General features: G+C 45.4%; 1 protein-coding gene across 1 annotated transcript in view; it reads left to right on the top strand.

Annotated features, from left to right (window-relative positions):
* Window positions 1–4574: 4574 nt before the first annotated feature.
* T265_00611 (hypothetical protein) overlaps window positions 4575–19574 on the top strand; it is a gene marked incomplete at both ends in the record, with an annotated part of 37253 nt that continues 22253 nt past the window's right edge. Inside the window, 4 exons of the mRNA XM_009164439.1 lie at window positions 4575–4796; window positions 4839–4977; window positions 8120–8625; window positions 16357–16661. Of these exons, the coding sequence (XP_009162703.1) occupies window positions 4575–4796; window positions 4839–4977; window positions 8120–8625; window positions 16357–16661 (1172 nt within the window). The remainder of the gene's footprint in view (window positions 4797–4838; window positions 4978–8119; window positions 8626–16356; window positions 16662–19574) is intronic.

Below are 19574 nucleotides of genomic sequence, written 5' to 3'. Positions count from 1 at the left end.
AACCCACGTGATATTTCCAGCTTTTGGACCTAAAGATGTCTAAGTGCCCTACTTCCCGAGAACTTTTCAAACTGCCTCTTTAGCGGCAGACAAAGTTGTTTCAGGGTTAACAAAGGACGAAGAGATAGACACAGAACAAGCAGCGGATTGTCTGTACGTTTGATTGTGATTTCTTGTGCAAGTTCGAGAGCTCGTTTGGCTCTTGAGCTTTGTCAAGGTTCAGTTCATGCCACATCAGCAATCAACATCTTGACTGAGTTCTTATTTTTACGGGGAATATGATGTTTTCCCGTAGTCGCTACATGCTGTAATGAGGTCATACTGTGGTTATTGTGACGTGTGAGAGTTTCCGATTTATTTAGATAATAGTTTAGTGCCATCTGGTGATTGAGGATCGGCATCAAAAGCTTACGTCGGGGGATCTGAACTATTTCCTTACTAGACGATCAAATTGTTGTAAGAGTTGAGAGCTTCCAGCTCGAGATTAGAAGGGTGGGGCTATTTTCCACAAAACGGTCGTGGACTCAACCGGACCGTGTGGCTATCAATTACCGATGGAGAGCTTCAATTAGGGATTGCCGTTCCTTCTGGTGTATGCAAATTGACTCCCTCACTCTTCTTCTTCAACTTTGTAATTGACATGCTGCTTGAAATTTCTCTGCCTGCCTCTGGAACCTCGGGAGTCGAGGTGCTCCCGAGACATTCGCTCACAAATATTAAGTATGCGGACGATATTGATCTCCTTGGTTCAGATACTTCAAAAATGCTAACCATTCTAAATGGCCAAAATAACTGCCGCATTCGCTTCGCACCTGTGAAGTGTAAAGTGCTTGTACAAGATTGGGTGGGATCGAACCCACACGTCGTGCGTGCAGGTGAGGTAATCGACGTGGTAAATAAATTTGCTTGTCTCTGCAACTGTATAAGTTGTGGTTTACTGGCTGGAGATGAGATTAATTCTCGAACCATCATCATCATCATCATCAATCGAACCGGAAAGTCCAGGACAGCTTTTGATAACTTCCGACACCTATGGCGTCTACATGACGTGAGTTTGTCCTTCATGGGCAAATTTTACACTGCACAGTGCAATCCATACGGCTTTATGGATCAGAAATGTGGCCTCTACGTGCAGAGGACATGCGGAAGATGTCAGTGTTTGACCATGGGTGTCTCCAAATCTTTGGTCAGGTCTGGTGAGGATATCGGATCAGCAATGCTGAGATACGCCAGATGGTCTTAGGAAGAAGGGACTCTCCAGCGATAAATGAATTACTCAGGCTTCATAGGTTACGCTAGTTAGGACATGTACTCCACGTGCCAGAAGACCGTCTGCCTTGCACAGCTCTTTTCGCCAACACTGTGCTAAGTGAAAGCGATCAAGAGGTGGGTAGTGTACAACTTGGCTCAGTGGTTAGAGTGCAGATTTACTGACCGGAAGGTCCGTGGTTCGAACCCGACCTCTGCCTCTCGACTTATATCTTGGCTTGGGCAACCTGGCAGTATCCCAGCCCTCGTGCTTCCTTCTGGCTGCATGGCAGTTAAGCGCCGAAAAGGTGCTACAGCTGATCAAAGTTTGGAAACACTGACCACTACACTTAATCGGGTCGGCCAATGCCGTCTCTCTGGGTGAGGACCCTGGGACTCATCTCATCAATGGTTAATGACACTGGCGGAAATGGCCCGATCGGGCAGTCAGTGGCGCTCGTGCATCAAAGTAATTGCCTTCAATGCGTAACTACTAGATTCCAGAATTATCTCGAGATACCATCGCCTCCGAGGCTTGGCTGTATGTCCCATACTGTTTCGTTTTCCTTTGATCGAAACTGCAGCAACTGGAGCCAATATTTCTATGGTACATGGTTTAAAGCTGATAGATTGATTGATTGAGAAGGGTGTAATGCATGCTTTAATCATCTAATAGCGGTAGTACATTAGCTGAAAATATAGAGTGAAAATTACCAGTTAGTGATACACAAGAAGTGTGGTTTACAGAATCATGACAGTCCGCTGTTGTCCGTTGGCCTCGATTCGTTCAAGACTACCACCCAATTGAGTATCGGCGGCACTAAGTCTACCTACCTGCCCATTATTAGCTCCTGCGGCCACATCATCATCGACAGCATGACATCAGTGTCCCACACCACTGCTTTGTTGCAGCAGCAGTGTGCTCATGAAATCATTAAAGCTGTCTTTGAGTGTACCAAAGCTAAAGTTGATTTGGACATATAAATTGTTCAGCTGTAGCACTCTTTCGGTGCCTAGCTGCCATGCTGTCAGAAGGAAGAACGTGGTCTGGGATACTGCCAAGTTACCCAAACCTAGACAGCAGAAGTCGAGCCACATCATCACAGCATGACATCAGTGTCCCACACCACTGCTTTGTTGCAGCAGCAGTGTGCTCATGAAATCATTAAAGCTGTCTTTGAGTGTACCAAAGCTAAAGTTGATTTGGACATATAAATTGTTCAGCTGTAGCACTCTTTCGGTGCCTAGCTGCCATGCTGTCAGAAGGAAGAACGTGGTCTGGGATACTGCCAAGTTACCCAAACCTAGACAGCAGAAGTCGAGAGGCAGAGGTCGGGTTCGAACCGCGGACTTTCCGGTCAGTAAATTCGCGCTCTAACCACGTAGACCTCTCGCCCCGATTTGGACGTAACCAGGTGCGATTAATAGGCAGCACGCAATCTACTGTGCAGTCTGTTTCAGAGTGCCATTGTTAGAGGCTAACAGGCTAACGGAGCATCTGAGTCTGAAGAATGATTTTAAAGTGTCTGTGGCCATGTAGATCAGGTCAACCGTAGATATTGCAGCTAATGACAACAGGAGTCGAACGGCTCAGTCAGTCCTTAGGAATGTGCCTGCGGAGATGTCTATAGAGTCGGAATGACGAGGGGGAGAAGAGTGAGTAGGTGGAATAGTAAGAAAGGAGTAGTCAGCAGTGGCCTATTTTTGCTTATCCACCCTGCTTCATACAGCAAGTAATGTGAACCGGTGGATGCCACCACACGGCGGTGGATGTGGCATGATTTTATTGGTACTCTTGTACGTGGCCCGGGATACTGTCAGGGTGCCCAAACTTAGACAGAAGGACGATTATGGTCATCAGCCAAAGCGTTTGGTCCAAAACCCTAACAGCCAGACAGCAGTGGTTGGCGTTGGACCATCAGAGCAGTTTACATTTTTAAGGAGCCGGTTGCTGCTCATGGGCCAAACCTTTGGTCTGGAGGACCAGAAAACGTCTACCCATTGACCAACTTGATATGAGAGGCTCTTTGAGTGCCACACGAACATCCCGAGTCTTCCAGTGCTGAGCCTGAAGTTACGCATTGACTGTCGCTCGTGAAATTTTTTTCTTCCTCATCTGCATCTAACATTATCGGGACATCCCACAGTCGGAGACCGATGGTCATCATTCTTGAGTTGATGCAGGCTGGTTCTCTCATTGTTATCCGATTCATGTGATCTACAACCATGATCTCGCTGACCGTTTTGTTCTTGTTCCATTTCATTAGGATACATTACCAGAGCTAGCGTCTCGCAGCTTTCATGGATCACCCTGCCGGATCCCACTGGGTCTCGTGTTGCGTTTGAGTTCCTTTGCTGCGAGAATGTCTCGTCTTTTAGGCCTGTTTCCATCCTCATTCATGAGATTCTTACTTTCCGGGTTCCTCCTCTTTCCAATATGCGTCTTGCATGGGGAGGTGGGGCTTTTTCGCCGCTGAGCCCGGTAACAGGGACTTATTTCGGGCACCCTACTCTCAACTTTTAGATTCCAGGTCTGACCCATAAGTTAGTGGAAGGGTGGCTTACATATCCCCGTCGTCTTTATCATTAGCAGCTGTAAGAACCGCGTACTTGTCGTACAGTTGTTGTAGCTGCCATAATTTCGTCCAACAAGCGCGCACGGATTAAGACACACGATAGGTGCCTTCTGAGCACCGTCGGATTGTCAATTTTTAAGTGTTTCATCAGTATTGAATATTGCATCGGCAGTCACAGTTAATTATCGGGTGGTCAGAATGTGAGGTTTTAAGACCGAGCTTTCCTAACCCGTCCTTCTTTCAGAGAAGGCAAGATTGCTATTCATAAATGTGTAGATGCTGGTCGCCTGGGAGAAACACCTTACTGTCTTCACATTATTGTCAGTGCGAGCTGTACGTTATTAACTCCAGACCACTTGTCAGTAAGCTCTATCGCTGGACGGGGACTCGTTGTTCGTCGTCGAACCGCTCCCCAGTGGCCCGTGAACTGAAACTTAAGAGACTCAGTTCAAGCCAGTGTAGCCCGCAACCGAGCCCCAACAAGGTGGAGGCTTTGGGATTTTTTCGGGGGAACTGGTGTATAGTATGCGAAGTTTATAGTCACTACTCAATCCGCTTTTTACTAAACGGACCGAGTTTTCTGCATCGAGACTACTATTATGTTGTCTCTCTTCTCATACCCATATCTTCCTCTTAATTCTTTCCAGTGTCTTGAAAATGCGCGACCGACGGACAACCATGCTTCACAATATACAGGAATCACCACCCGTTGCAGTTCCATCAGTCTAGGCATCAACTTCTGCATTACCCATGCATGCGTCTTTGCTGATGATCTTTCTGATGTCTAGCCTGATGTATGGCCTTGGTGCTATTCTTTGCGCATCGTCTTCTCGAGTGGACAACATCATTTTTCTTAAGGCCAAACAATGTGATGATGGTGTCGAACATTGTCTGATCACACTGGGACGTTCTACAGAACCTAGAGATGACTATGAGCGACATAGTTATGGCTGCTGGCCCTGGCGAGAATTGGTAAGTTGCTGTATTCTACGTGTACTTAATCGCGTTTAACAGAAGTCTCAGTGTCCATTGGTCAAAGGAGTTTGTCAAATTTTACACACCACCGGTGACGATATATACAAAACCTGCTGTTGCCACGGTGACATGTGCAACAACCAAACGTTGAAATACCTGCCTAATCCCAGTAAAACAGGTGAGTCAAGCAAAGATGGGGCCTTGACTACAGCTTTCCGCTCCATCGCGCCTCTTTCTCGCCTTTTCTTAACACACTTTGCAACTAATTGACGGGCAGTCACGGCACTGAATTCATTTTCTCCGTTCAGTGTGCCTACTAACATCACCCTCCATCCTTCTGAACCCACTCATAGAGGTGAGCTTGATCAAGGCAGGTTAGTTTGGTGTCAAGCCTCTGCACACCTATATCAGGCCGTCTTCTACCTTTCTACACCATTCTTCCAAACAAACTCGGAGCACGTGAATGAGGCACAAACTGGTGGCTGCTCAAAGGAAATTTGAAGCACATTGCCGAGTCGTCCTAGTGTAGCAAAATTAATAATGTGGAGCCGTGGGCCATCTATTTCAAACCTTACTATTTCTGGCATGGTTTTCCGAGGCAGCGCAGACGACACCGTGCAACCAGCGATAATCAATAGTACTCATTCCACGGCCATATTCAGCTCAGAGTCCAGGTTTTACAATTATACGATGAAAGAGCGCAAGCTGTGGCGGTACATCGTACTTTTCAGAGTAATGTGAATACTGTGTCAACGCCATAAATGTCTGGTGTATTTCAAGGCTATCCCAGATTGTCGGTTTGTTTTGAGGTCGCCTCCCAAGTACCACAACGGGCCATAACACAACTCTTTATGTAGACAACGCTTTTGACGTCTTAGAATGTATAGTCATATGAAATAAGTACAGGTACAGATTTCCCGGGGTCTTTAGTTGAGAAATATATATGCGCTATGAGCACCGGCCAAAAAATCAACACCATCACTTTGTAGCCATCAGGTCTTTCGCGGGGATCGATAACTGTTCAGACAAGACCCTCCAAATCTCCGTTAGCAGTAACTTTCCAAACAAGCTCGCGACTTAGTGGGATCGAATTTCTTACCCCTTAAAGAATGAGCAAACAAAGCTTTACGTGATATCTTAAGAATAATACTTGAGTTTGCTGAAGCACTTTCAGAGGCTTTCCTACGTCATCACTCGTCCCGATATTTTCCTTTCTCGTAAGCATATGTGACATACTTGAAACCGAATTCATTTTACAAGCCACAACGGGACTCTGCTCAACCAATCCGTTGGTTCAATCGGTCGGTTTTATTTCTAGTCGATGGAAATTTATTTTGTTGAATGCCGACCACTTAACTTTTTCGACATGATTCATGCCAGTGGTCGCTTGGCGGAATATGACAGTTACCCAAGACTAGCTTTCCAGTGAAGTAGTAACATTTAAAAAAGGCAGCATGATCCGCTGTTAAGTTTGACAATACATCCTTTCAGGAGACTATTATTATGCCATCTTATCCTCGCTCGACAAGGTATTGTTTTTTCTCTGGCCGACAGTCTGTCGACAACCAATCCAGTCATTGGATTCTGTTCAATTGGGTGCTATTTCATAATCGAGTAATCTATTATAAGTGGTTATAGGTTGTTTGTTTCATTCTCCCACCTCCATCCGAAGATGGAATGGTGCGAGACTTGATCAGTGTGTTGGTGTTCATCTCTTTCGAACGCTGAGGAGCATTCGCATGGCTTTGGAGTTGTGTACTTCATGTTTGCTATACCAAAGGCAGATCAAAGGTGAGGCAAACTTGAAAAAGATGATATATTCCACAGGGAAACCATCAAGCCCTCTGAGATTTCCCGGTTGAGGAGCCGGCTAACCCTAGGTCACGTGATGATGGTGGTTTTCGCCACATTGCGTTTGAGTGCGGATTAGTCGTTGTAATGGTAAAACACATATGGTCCAAAGGTAAAGTTATGGATCCGGTCCCGAGATTGGATTGGGAAGAACATTCTCAAGAATATCTTAAGACTACAAAGTCAGTCGAACTGTTACCCCACTTTATTACCCGACTATCACGAAGAATCTTTGCTTTACTTCTCATCTGTGCAACACGAATCGTTTTGGCCTTGCAAAACGGAACCCGGAATTACTTCCCATGGTTAAAGTTTCCGCTTCACTTCCATTGAGTTCCGGCCACCCTAGCAGAGCATCAGATCCACGAAAACGTGGTTAATTCAGTTACTCGCACGCTTAAAACTGACAACATTCAATTCATTTGATTTGGTTCTGATTAAATCACTTCTGAATCGTATGATTCCCCCCCCCTACTTAAGTAAATACCCACAGCATTTACCAGAGGAAACGTGTATTAGGGGGTAGTGTCTCTAATTCCATATCGACTTTTGCTTCCGTCTATTTCAAGTGGCAGCTTCCACGCCCTCTGTAACCATCCTGTGGTAGGAGAAGAGAACCAAATAATGAAATTAGCATATATATATGTGTGTACAAACGATTAAATAAATACATAGCCGAAAAAACGAATGAATGCAATCACATGGGAGTTTATCTGGCTGGAAACAATGCTGTCCTTGGACTACGATTTGGTTATTCGGTCGTAGAGAGGGAGAACTGGTTCTGGAAAGACTGGCTTTGTTCGTTATCACCAGAATCAGGCAGTAATAAGTTTGCATATCCTGGTTTGACCACGTATGTGATTTGAGCTTTTCGACCTCCGTTTCTGGTAACAGCGCTAGTAACATTCAGTGGCACGAAGGCGTGAGGGCAGCCTGTACTTGTCAACTGATAGAAATGCGATCCAGTCAGAGTTTTCCCCGTGAGGCTGTTCGGTGGATTTTACAACCAAACTGATACAACGATTGACGTGATAGTGTATTCATGACATTCAATTCTCTGCGGCCAATCATCACGAACGATCGCATTCAGTTTTAATTGAGATCAACACTTTACAAGGGAAGACTATTTTGACCCTATGTTTGTGCGCATTTGAACCTGTTGGGCTGATCTATGCACTCCGGATTACCTTAGTATTGTGATACTTCGAATAAGGTTGTGCCTCCATCTGTTCGTTGTTCATTCCATGTTTTTTTTATACTTTAGACAAAACTGCATTTGCTAGACTGACTACTGCTCAGAATAAACATGTTGTAGTCTTTGTGGAAAAGACAGAGAAATACAGTCAAATTAGAAACCTGTTCGTACGTAGACACTGGGGAATTTCGTAGCCTGGTTTAAACTACCGCTGTGCATTTCCCACCGAATTTACTGCATTCTACTATCACACCTGTTTTTCTACACTTTTTAGTCGAACATATAGATGACACTACCAATCGCATGGCCAAGTTCGGCATCCGTGATGCGAATAACCACCCGTCATTGTCACTCCCGTCGAAGAATTCGGCTGACATCGTCTCTTCCCATATGATCCACATACTTCTTCCCTGCTTCATCGGATTAATTATAGTCCTACTGGTGGGCGTCATTATTTTGCATCTCTGTTCGCCCACTCAGTTTTTGCGTCGCAAGTTTACTGCGGTGAACAACTTCTATGCTGCACGCTCTCAGTCACCTACGGAAGGTCCTGTTGGTTTTCATTGCTCCAATTGCTTGTCATGTTGTGGTAGGATAACAACGCGACGTCATCTGTCGTCAAGTGCTCCAGTGTTTTCTGGGGATGCCGATTCAACCGATGTCCAATCTGGCTTGGGAAAGGGCTCGAACGGCCAAAGAACAGTTGTCAGAACGCAGCTAGATACGTGTTTTCCGACAATGTCTTTGAAATTCAATTCTTTGGAGTGGTCGGTCATGCAGGTTAGAACCAGGAGTGATTTTGTCTGTTTGGAATTCGATTTCAGTAGTACCGCCTTATAAAGCGTCTCTATGAAAATGTTATCCCATGATCAAAACCTGGTGACAGAATCCCCCAGTGACTGAGCAGGTTTTTTTTTATCTCAGTGACGAACTAAGTCCATAGGTGTGTACTTTTTGACTCTCAAGATCCGATCCGTCATGAGGAGGATTGCAGCTACAACCTTCGTTCTTCCAGGTACCTAGCACTTTTTCGCTATACCGAAAAAAATCAACCACAGTTGAAAATACCCCTTAGAATCGAATAAAATCGTATTATCGTTGGAGCGTTTTTTCCAGGGGTATTCTTGTCATGATCATTAATAAGTCTGAAATGTTGGTACCTATCCAGAAGGGTTACTGTGGTTTTTCTTCATTTCGGATCTAATGCACCAGGTTTAAATAAACCAGGGTAACTATTCGCTCGCTGTCAGTGACACTGATTGCTTTTGCCTTTCCATAATCGATCCACTTTATCTTTATTGTCGGCATCCTCGGAGTTCTTATTGCTTTCTTCTGACTAATGTCTGTGAACTGGGACTCATGGTGGAAGACACTATATGCTCACCATCCATCCTCCCAATACGTGACGGTGTGATGCTGGATGTTTAATGGACCAGAAACGTCATTACATACTGACTTGGGTACTGTAAGTTTAACAAGTATTTTGGAAATCGATGAAGCAGGGCAATGCTCATTCACGTGGGTGTGGTTTTCTAATGTTTGGGAGTTTACATCCCGCTTAGCTCTTTAAAAGTGTAGATGAGGCACGACCGGCTCCGCCCTTCTTGAAGCTCAGTAGGTGGACGCAATCCCCGAGTTTCTGTCAACCTTATGCTCTACTTGGAACTAAATTGTGCGGAATAAGCGGGCTACACTCATTTGCAAACAAATTTTTTTGCGAGAGACTCCACCTGGAACCCAGCAGAATCTCGTTTGTCATGTTTCCAGGCAAGTGAATGTGCCTCGTTTGTGATGTTTCCAGGCAAGTGAATGTGCTGCAGCAGACTGCCTCATGTTTCAGTTGGTACGATGTTCGAGATATCGCGATACATGTATGTTCGTAATGTACTGCTCATAAGCCTTCTGAAAGTTCTTCGACAGCTCACGACTGGTTTCGCCCTTATTGGGGTTCATCACGTACACAAGTCTCCGAAAATATCACAAACAAAAGATTCAGTTGGGTTCCAGGTGAGTTTCTCGCTATAGATTAGACAGTCTTTCGAGGACAAGTTTTCTGTGTGTAGTAGCAGCAAGCAAAAGGAACAGATTCCATCTGTTGTCAAAAGAAATAAAGCATGTGCTGCCTGGAAAGAGATGTGAACGCTGAGAGAATGGTTGTTGGGTTGCAAATGCAAACTTGTTTTTGAATGAGAAAATTTGGATTGAAGCGAATCAAGATTACCGGCAACCGGATTTCGTTTCTTTCTCGTAACTTTGCTTTGTTGTAGGAATTTCATTTGTTGCCTATTGGAACCAGTTGCCCATTTATTCAAACAGTCAAACTACCGGCGCTCAGGCGGATAATCATCTATCCTGGCGCAGGACCTAATAATTACCGGTTCACTGGCTTCCAATTCGCTGAATGTTTGTAGCACAAGTGAGATCCCATTCGGAAGTGGCAAGTTGTACAAGGCCATTAATCCTCACTGCGGATAATGTGTTCATGAGGAATGTATCACGTGAATCTGGTACACAGTTTCAGCTAAATATTCTCCAGAACGGACATTTCCCCATAATTAGGTGGACATCAACTGAAATGACAAATGGGTGATGTTACTCGCTAATCTTGTGAAGATAAGAATGAACAAGTGAGAACTTCCTGAGGCTTCCAGCTCGGTTGAATGCCAGTTTGAGTTCGATTTCCGGACCATATGTCAACATGTCGTCAGATGAGTCGAACACCGGCCACTTACATTTATCACTTACATATAGAACTCCCAATCCATTGGTTGGTCTTTTTCAAGTCTTTCCTGAAAATTGCAAACCGTTAGGCCCCAACAAATTTCGACATGCATGCTGTACACCAGACAAAAGCTTTGGAACAATGTCTCGCAAAGCTGTTGGACTGGCAAAGTTGTACTCTGATTGTGGTCCGATGGTGCTTCCAGCACCGTGACCGTCCACTGGTGCAAACTTCTCAAACCCAAAAAAAAGTTAGTGGCTGCCTTCAAACTGGAATGAAGAAGCCGAAATCAAAATGTGATAGATGCACTCTCTGGAAGTACATTATCATCATCATCATCGTCATCATCATTATCATCATCATCATCAGGCACAGCAACATCATTCTTGGCTTCACTACCGCACAACCGCAAAGTCCGCAAAAAGTTCATACAAAAGTCTTAGATGACAACAAGAGTAAAGAATGGGTGAGGGAGGGGACCTGTTGCCTGCCCATCGCAAGTGTTCTCAGGTGCCCACACTTCCAAGACCTCGATTAGACGAATTCGAAGAGCCAATACAGGGTTTGAAACTGTAAACCAATGAAAACGCGGTGATTTTGTTTGACAGGCATCGGTGTTCAGATCATCCATCTACAGAGGTCACGTCTTGTAGTCATACAACAACACAGCCCTTGGCATCGCCTGGTACACGCGACCCTCAAGACCCAGTGATATGCCTTTCTGGACACCACAAGTGAAGCAAATTAGCAAACGTGATTCGAGCCTGTGAGGTTCCTGCGCTGATTTCATCAAACACACTTCCGTGAGAGCTAATACAACTACCGTAGTGTATAAAATTCTCCACAAACTCCAATGGAATTGCACGTTATAAAGCTAACTGCACTTTGAAGACGCATGCCGAAGGATGGTATGACGGTGATCAGTTTATTCAACAGAGCTTGTGCTGCGTCTTCGTCTTCAAAGATGAAGAAGACGTCGCCTGCGTACTTTACAGCTACAATGTTCTCACCAGCAACGATCGGAACACCGGGGTTTTGAAGACCTTCCAGTGTTCGTCTCATTATTCATCAATGATGAAGCTGAACAACAATGGAGAGAATGTTGTTCTCCGTGCCTCTTTTGGAATGGTCCAAACTGTGAGATGGAAAACGTAATACTTGACAGAAGGGTGTGAAGGGGATAACGTAGATTTTGGGTGTTGATCGTGCGGTATGCCTTCCGAGCTGTTCCGCGCTTGGCTGGATACAGTGCGATAATTGACGGCTGACTGATTTTAGTGGTATTCATGCTTTCGGTTTCTTTCCAGGTTATCTGATGAGCGCTTGGAGGTGTAGACACCTGGATGCATGCGATAGGCCTGCGACAGGCCACATCCCTGACACAGTGGTTTTTCTTTTCGCTTTAAATCCGTAAACGTAGTCAGATGAACAGATGTGAAGGTGATTGATTCTTTGCTTACTCGTCACTGTTAATTTATGACCGTACACCTGTTAAACAGTATTGTTTATCGGGAGCCATCAATCAGTCTTGCTCACTAAGTTCTATATTCCGTTTTTGTTGTGGTTGAGCTTGTGTTCCTCACCTCGGTTTTAAATCAATCACGTGGAGCGATCCAAGTGGTTTTAGCTGCAGGTTATCTCTTATAACTCTCGTCGGATGCACTGAAATCAGCGACATCGTCTTTTGCAATGTTCCATGCAGGCTGACACTTTGCTGATTAAATCCAAATGCACAGAGTGTGACAAGCATCATTCGATCGACTACCATCACCTTGTTTAGGCCAGAAATTCGAGCCATTGTTTACCTCACGGAATGCAGCCTCATTTTCGAGATCAGCAAACACGTGTATTGCTCCCAACTTCTCAGGTCTTCAATATCCTACTTGCTCGCTTCTATGTGTAGAGGTCCAAGAACAGGTTAGGTGACCTAGTTTTGGAACACATCATTTTTCGAGACTCACTAACTCCGGACATCAGCGTTAATAACGTGATCAGTCAAAAGACATACACTGAATCCTGGAGTGTAAAAGAAACCCGATCCTCGAGTGCCGCACCTCACCACTCTATTTTGGGAACGATTTAACCCTTTGGGTACTTTTTAGAGTTGTTGGATTGTCTCTTGAACGGTATCGATTCTGAGCCAAATCTCATGAGACTGTACTGAGTTTGCCTTGGTCAAAAGTGCCTATTAGAGGTCACCGGAGGTTTTGACCTGACTGAACGCGATTAATTAATTTTTTTAAAGTATTCGCTTTTTTACGGGTGCTCCGTATTCCAATCCGAGTAATTCAAGCACCTTCTTGAATATATTCTCTCTCCTTATGGTAATGTTGCACGGACTTCGTTTCTGTTTTTGAACCGTTAGACTGTCTCGAAATGTGATCTCCTTCATCCTTCAGCAAATGTCTCCGTTATAACTTTCAGCAACTGAAGTTTCACTTAAAGGTGCAGCCTACGTTTAGTAGGATCAGTGCGTTGCCTCACCCAAGGTTTCATTTACAGTGTAGGCCAGTTTTACCTGTGCGATTGGGAGGGTTGAAAGAGACTTGTTTTACAGCGCATCAGCGATACGCCGCCAGTGAACTGCCTACGATTTCTGAGCAATCATCCAGTTCGCCTGCCTGTTATTCTGTGCGTGGCGATCCCTTTCTCCTGGATATTCTTTTCGTCACAGCCTACATGGTTTATTTAGGTTGTGATGTTTGTCATTCGAACCTCTTTCGTGTTCTCAATTGTGTACACGTCTCGCTATGCATACATTCTATCGGTTTTCGCTCGTGATTATCGATCCCATCCATTGGTTATTTGCTGGATTCCGGACGCACGGTCAATCGACTAGCTAGCCAACACCTGTGCTCGCGTGCGACCATCCAAATAGGTTGATCGCGTGTACACACGCACACGCCCACAGCTAGTCACTATATCTTATTTTTCTTTGTGAAGCTCCCCTAAATTAACAACAATGCACGTTTGTAAATATTTGCGAAACAAAGGGAGAGAGAAGCGATTTACGAGGGACGTTTCTGTGGGTGAGTCAGGCTGCTTGGCGTTAGTTGGCAAGCGATGTTCAATCGACGCTTCTTTCATTGGTCACCTTCCAAACCATAGTTCACGCCTTACCCTAGTGAGCTCCCCGTTTACCACTACCTGACAGTTCTGTCCGGTCCATAATGACATGTTAGCCGTCCTGGTAGTGTGCAGGGACGATCGCTCTTCAGCGTCGTTGTCTGCCTGTTCCATAGTCTCCTGATCTGACGGACACCGCGCAGTTCCCTTGAGGTTCCGTCCTATCTTACTCTGCCTAATTGGACTCATACATTCGTGGCCAATTACGGACCGTCACTAGTTCAACTACCTCGCTGCTTCAGATTTCAACTTTGCGCAATCTGTTGTGATTAGTGCCGACTTTGCTCTCTGGTCGCTTTCAGAACGGGTGTCCGGTGATTTGCCAACTGATGACCAGCATCCATGTTGGATAGCTAACGATTGGACTTTCAGACTCGCTCCGCCAGCAATGGGTCAAAACGGTCAAGCTGTTGATAGCTCGCGTGTGTTGATTGGTTGTAGATTGGAGGGTGGCTTCTGGTCCACAGCCAATCGGTCAACGTAAACAGACCGAATCACTGGTCAACATTTGTGGAATAGTTGCGCACTGTTGGCCTGTGTTTTGTTGCTAGCACGTGATGCGCTAGGGGAGCTGAACCAACTAGCAATGGTGTGGTTGCCAACACAATAAAAATTTTGACGTCATAACTTGTCACTGACCCAGATGCTGGACACACGTCTGTCGTGTCAGGAGATCTGGTTAAAGGACTGTGAATGGTTTCCAAGACTGACTATTTCGAATTCTCTGTCCCTATTCCAACAATGACGCGTGGTTGCCAAAATTGACTAACCCACCATTTATGGTGGCGCGACATTATGATGTTTTAATGAGTACCTGTATGAATGTGGTTCACAATATGTTGCTAAGACTGAATAAGGAACCGTCGATGCCAATAGTATGTGGTGTTACTTGTTCGTATCAGTGTGCCACAAAGGCGGATGAGTTTGACTGTGCGGTGTCAGCACATGGCATTCAAAACCCATTCCCCTCGTTTTTCACTAGACTAAGACGTAATTGAATATCAGTGGATAATGCGATCCGGTGTTTGAGCATTGATCGTAGCTCAATATGCTTCCTTACCTAGCGACGAATGGACAAGACTGATGTTTGTACTGTTTCTTTCAATAAGTGCAGTAATGACATCCATAATACAGTTGTAGGATCTGAAACCGTGTACGACGTAACCTTCTGGGAGTGAACTGTTTTTTTCTCAGCACCCTAGTGTTTCCTTCTGTAGGAGGATTAAGTCATTTTTGATGGTGATCCTTTGCAAGCAACTGAGATCTAATGCTCCCAGGGTCTCCACCACACCACCCGGATGTCAGTCCGTCTACAACCGTTCGATCACACGGGATGGTCAAATGCGCAACCCTTGTGGTTCAGCCACAGTCTTTCACACCGTACGTACTCCTAATCCTCTTGTCACGTCATTTTTCACTCACGCGTTTACTCTCAAGCTCTGGGGCTTCGGACATCGGTGATCTTATCGATTGGCATTAGCATCCTATTGCAGAGAACATGGGGGTTATCGCCCTGAAAGTGGGGATATGATTTGGTCGGTTTGACCTGATTGACGATTTTCATTCTCCTAATACCTTGGTCGAAACGACAGCATTCTTAGCGAAATACATTCATTTGCAAACAAATTTGGTTCCGCTAATTTCGTGCAATTTGGGTTCAAGTAGAACATAAGGTTCTCAGTGGTCCTGAGAGCGTTCCTTTTTGTAAAATGGCTGTTACTACATTCGGAGCTCGCTACTGATGTGCGCACTGAGCAAACGTTAACATGGGAATATCTGCATCCCATTTACAGTTTGTAAACTGACAATTTCGTCAACATTTTCAAGCCTGTCGAACGTCTACGGGGCAGCGAAAAAGGGACACATCTGCGGATACGCTACCTTTTGTGACTAATCGATGTGTATGAACACGGATATATACGTGTATATCGTATATAAATGTAGGTTAACTAGCAATAGAATTTTACGCTTAAACGCTATTCATGAAATCCTCGGAGTTTTTCTTGTGTACTTTACTTGGTCACACTTCACGATCTTTCTTACGGTTCACTCGCTTAAGTTTACTTTCAGATTTCAAAAACGAAACACTTGTCCTATTCTGAAGAGTCCACGCAAGCGTCCTCTTCTATGGCTTGGTCTTTTCGAATGAGAATATTTGTGGTAGTTTTCAGTTGTTAGTTTCGCGCATTTGACTTGGCAGAAGGGTATGAAGGAGATCACGAAACGCTTGGGTGGTATCGGTGCTAATCGCCCTCCAGGATGGGGACCGCGTAATCCCCACTGTGCCCGGTTGGAGACACTACAAGATATGGCTGCCAACCGATGTCAGTGGCGTTCTTGTTGTCAGTTTCTATCCAGATTGCCTGAGTGAATGTCTGGAGATGTAGGTACCCCGAAATGATTGTAGTAAGCTAGTACTAATTCCCTTCCCCGTTTACCTCTATTCTTTTCTTCACAATAAGGATTTCAAATAAATCATGGTTGTACGGCAGTGAAGCATCGATGTTGAACACTGATGTCATGCTGTCGATGGTGATGATTATGATTCGCGCATTTTCTACAGTGGATTCCTTATAGCGCAATTCGATTGGAGTGATATGTTACGGTTCCCGTTCGACCCTTTTCCCCTGATTTTTCTCTTACCCTGTCTTCTCTACACCCAGCTTGTGAGTCAGTCCTGTCGAACAGAACGACTTCTCGGTCGAGGTCGTTTCGCCCAAGTCTGGTTGGCGCACATCCCCGTTGAAGTATTGTCAGATCCTATTGGAGTATTGAAGATCAAAGGTGGACCGATAGCAAACGGCAAGCTCACGGACCGCCCCCGTTCACCCTCGACATTCGAACATCAACATCGCCAGCGCAACAGTCCCACCAGACTCGTCACTGCCGTTGGACAGTTGTACAAGAAATTCCTGCCTACACAAAACAACCACGAGAACAACACGTTTGCGATGAACACTCTTAATAGGTTGGTGTAATCTTGTTATTGACGCACACTACCCACTTTTGAAATCAGCCTGCATGAACTGTCATCGACTTAAACCGATTTCATAGCGTTCTCATTGCATAGGATGTCTGTCCATCTCAGCAGAGACTGAAAACGCAAGCTACTTATTTGAAGGTTTGTTTTTCCAATCCACTTCTCAGTCTTCAGAGATCTGGTATTCTGATCTAGCCACCTGCTACGTTAATTCCGGAATCATGGGCTTCAACAGGAAGGTGGACTGTGGAGTGTCTTAATTTATATCTCCAATCGTGCACCTGGCCCTGATGACCTTTCACCCGCTCTGTTAAAAAACGGTGGTGGGTTTCTCACCCAGTACCTGTCTAGCCTATTCGAGTTTATCTGGGACAAAGAGATTGTCCCAAACAACTAGGATGAATCGATAATAGTGCCCCAAAAGGGTGCTCGCAGTGAATGTGCTAACCACAGAGTTGTCGTTTCGTCTCTCGTCGCAGCAAGGCTTTTTGTGTCGCTGATTGCTCGGTGCCCTACGGTGGCATGTGTAACCTTGATTCGTGAGAATGAAACGGGATTTCGACCGCGTAAATGCTGCGTCAATCACATCCTCATAGTGTCAGCTGTTAGAGCAACGCCACATGTACAGATGACCCACAAACTTGGTGTTCCTCTTCTTCAAGGGTGCTTTCGATTCTGTCGATCGGTCATTACTGGTAACATGGCACGCCGAAGAAGTTTGTAAACATAACCCGGTTGCTTTTCGACGTACTCTTTATTTCGTCTCTGACTTCAAAACTAATCTTAGTGGATGAAGAAAAATCTCATGAATTCGCTTTTTTTGAGCCATCCGAATAATCTGTATTACGAGCACAGTTTTTCCCGTTCTCTGGAGAAGTCCACTGAGAACATCTTGGATCATTCAAGGACACAGTCCCAGCACTTGTCAGTCGTGTTCAGCAGAATACCTGAACCACAAGAGTCATACGGGGCGAGATGGCTCAGTGATTAGAACGCGAATTTACTGACCAGAAGGTTCGTGTTTCGAACTTGACCTCTGCCTCTTGACTTCGTCTGTCTAGAGGAGAGAGAGAGAGAGAGACAGACAGACAGACAGACAGACAGACCTACCCGAATCAACCGAAAAATTAGGGTGTGATAAAGTTACTTTTCTTTTTACATCTCTTTTCTATCCACTGCCAGTAACTTCCCGTGATGGCTAACTAGACGAGTTCAGAGAATTACAAAGTCCGACTGGACCTTCGTGTAGAGTCTGCTGCGGATCTCTGAATAGGTCTTCGTTAGGTGAAAACGTTGGTGTTTGTGCTGTTGTCTTACTTTTTCTGCGACCAGGCCTCTTACGGTCATCAGTGACTGAACGGATGACCTTTCAGCCCAGCCTCATTCCGTGCTTTGATTAACTCAGATCTAGGGATCCTTCCAAACGATGGCAAGTGCATCGACCAATCAGAGACGGCAGCTGATGATCTACTATTGTTGCGGAATGCTCGATATTTTCTTTTCATCACACCGCTTCATCTACATTCCACCTGTTTTTCCTCTTTTCGATCGATTTTCCGCTTCCCTGTTACGGCTATTTCGTCTTGACTGTCTATCACGCGCTCCTACGCATTGTGAAGTTTTCTTTCGCGCAGCCGTTTCTCTGCTGGACTCCACACAAATCTGTCAGTTGACAACGTAGTTTGCCATCTCTCTCTTGTTGAAGTTCGATACACAGCTCAGTTGCTCTCCAATTCCACCATCAGTTGGCTTTTGGGGCGAGATGGCCCAAGTGGTTAGAGCGCGAATTCACTGACCGGAAGGTCCGTATTTCGAAACCGATCTCTGTCTCTCGACTTCCCCTGTCTGGGCTCGGGCAACCTGGCACTATCCCAGCCCTCGTGCAACCTTCGAGTTGCATGGAAGTTAGGCGCCGGAAGGGTGCCACAGCTGAACGATCTCAGTTGGCTTTTACTTCCTGTTTTCATAAGTTCCTGTCATACCCGTTTCGCCAATGTACGCCGCGTATGATACAAAATGGTGACCACAACCAAAGTCGGAGAAGCAGCTTGTTCGTCCAGTAGCTTGCGGTCAACTACTAATCTAAAGGCTATTTATCGGGGCCTGTCGGTCGTTGTGGTCGCTACGGGTTGTGGTTTGCTTCATTACGCTGTTTCTCGGTGATGAGAATATTCTCGCTTTTTCCTGCGTTAACTTCAGGTGAACACCCACTTGGCAGGTCCGTCACAAACATATCATGTCAATAGAGGAGAATGTTGACAGCTCAGGTAGCGTAGATGGTGGTCGTTGGCTTGTTCGCTGAGCTGGGCAATTTGATTGCAAACGTTTCATCACCAATCGAGGTGATATCATCAGTGCGTTATTGTGGAGCGTAGTAGTGCGTAGCGGTGGGTTGGTGGTTGTGCGTTGGGTAGTGTTGTGCGTGTGTTAATATACGTGCTGCTAGCAGGGGATGACCTTTGGTCACGATTAGTTGTTCGGTAGGGCGATTCCATTGGTTGCTCCGTTGTCCTGTGTCCCCATTCGCCGATGCCCACGTGACCTTTGAGCTTGGCATCCCCTGCCGTCGTAATCTGGTCGATGCTAGAGTGACCTTTGTCCTTTCCAGTCCTGGGTTGTGACCTTTATTGATTTGCCTCCAAGGAGTTCCTTGTTTCGTTGTTTGTGAGTCCAATATTCGGTCCTCCTTGATATTTCCGGTTGGGATGTTGGTCTTTTGCACGTACGGGTGCGTAAATTGGGTCCAGTTCGATGCACCGGTTGATCGAATTTGCCGTGGAGTACCATGCTTCCAGAAATTCTCTTCTGTGCCTCGTGCCTCCGTATGCCAAAATTTCTGCGTTTTCCAAGTTGAATTTGTGGCCTTCTTGGTCCTCGTGTATGGATATCAAGGACAGGGGG

The sequence above is a fragment of the Opisthorchis viverrini genome (genome assembly GCF_000715545.1).
Source record: "Opisthorchis viverrini unplaced genomic scaffold opera_v5_6, whole genome shotgun sequence".
Taxonomy (NCBI): Eukaryota; Metazoa; Platyhelminthes; class Trematoda; order Opisthorchiida; family Opisthorchiidae; genus Opisthorchis; species Opisthorchis viverrini.
Note: the sequence above shows the minus strand (reverse complement) of the source record. Positions and strands in the feature narration are given on the sequence as shown.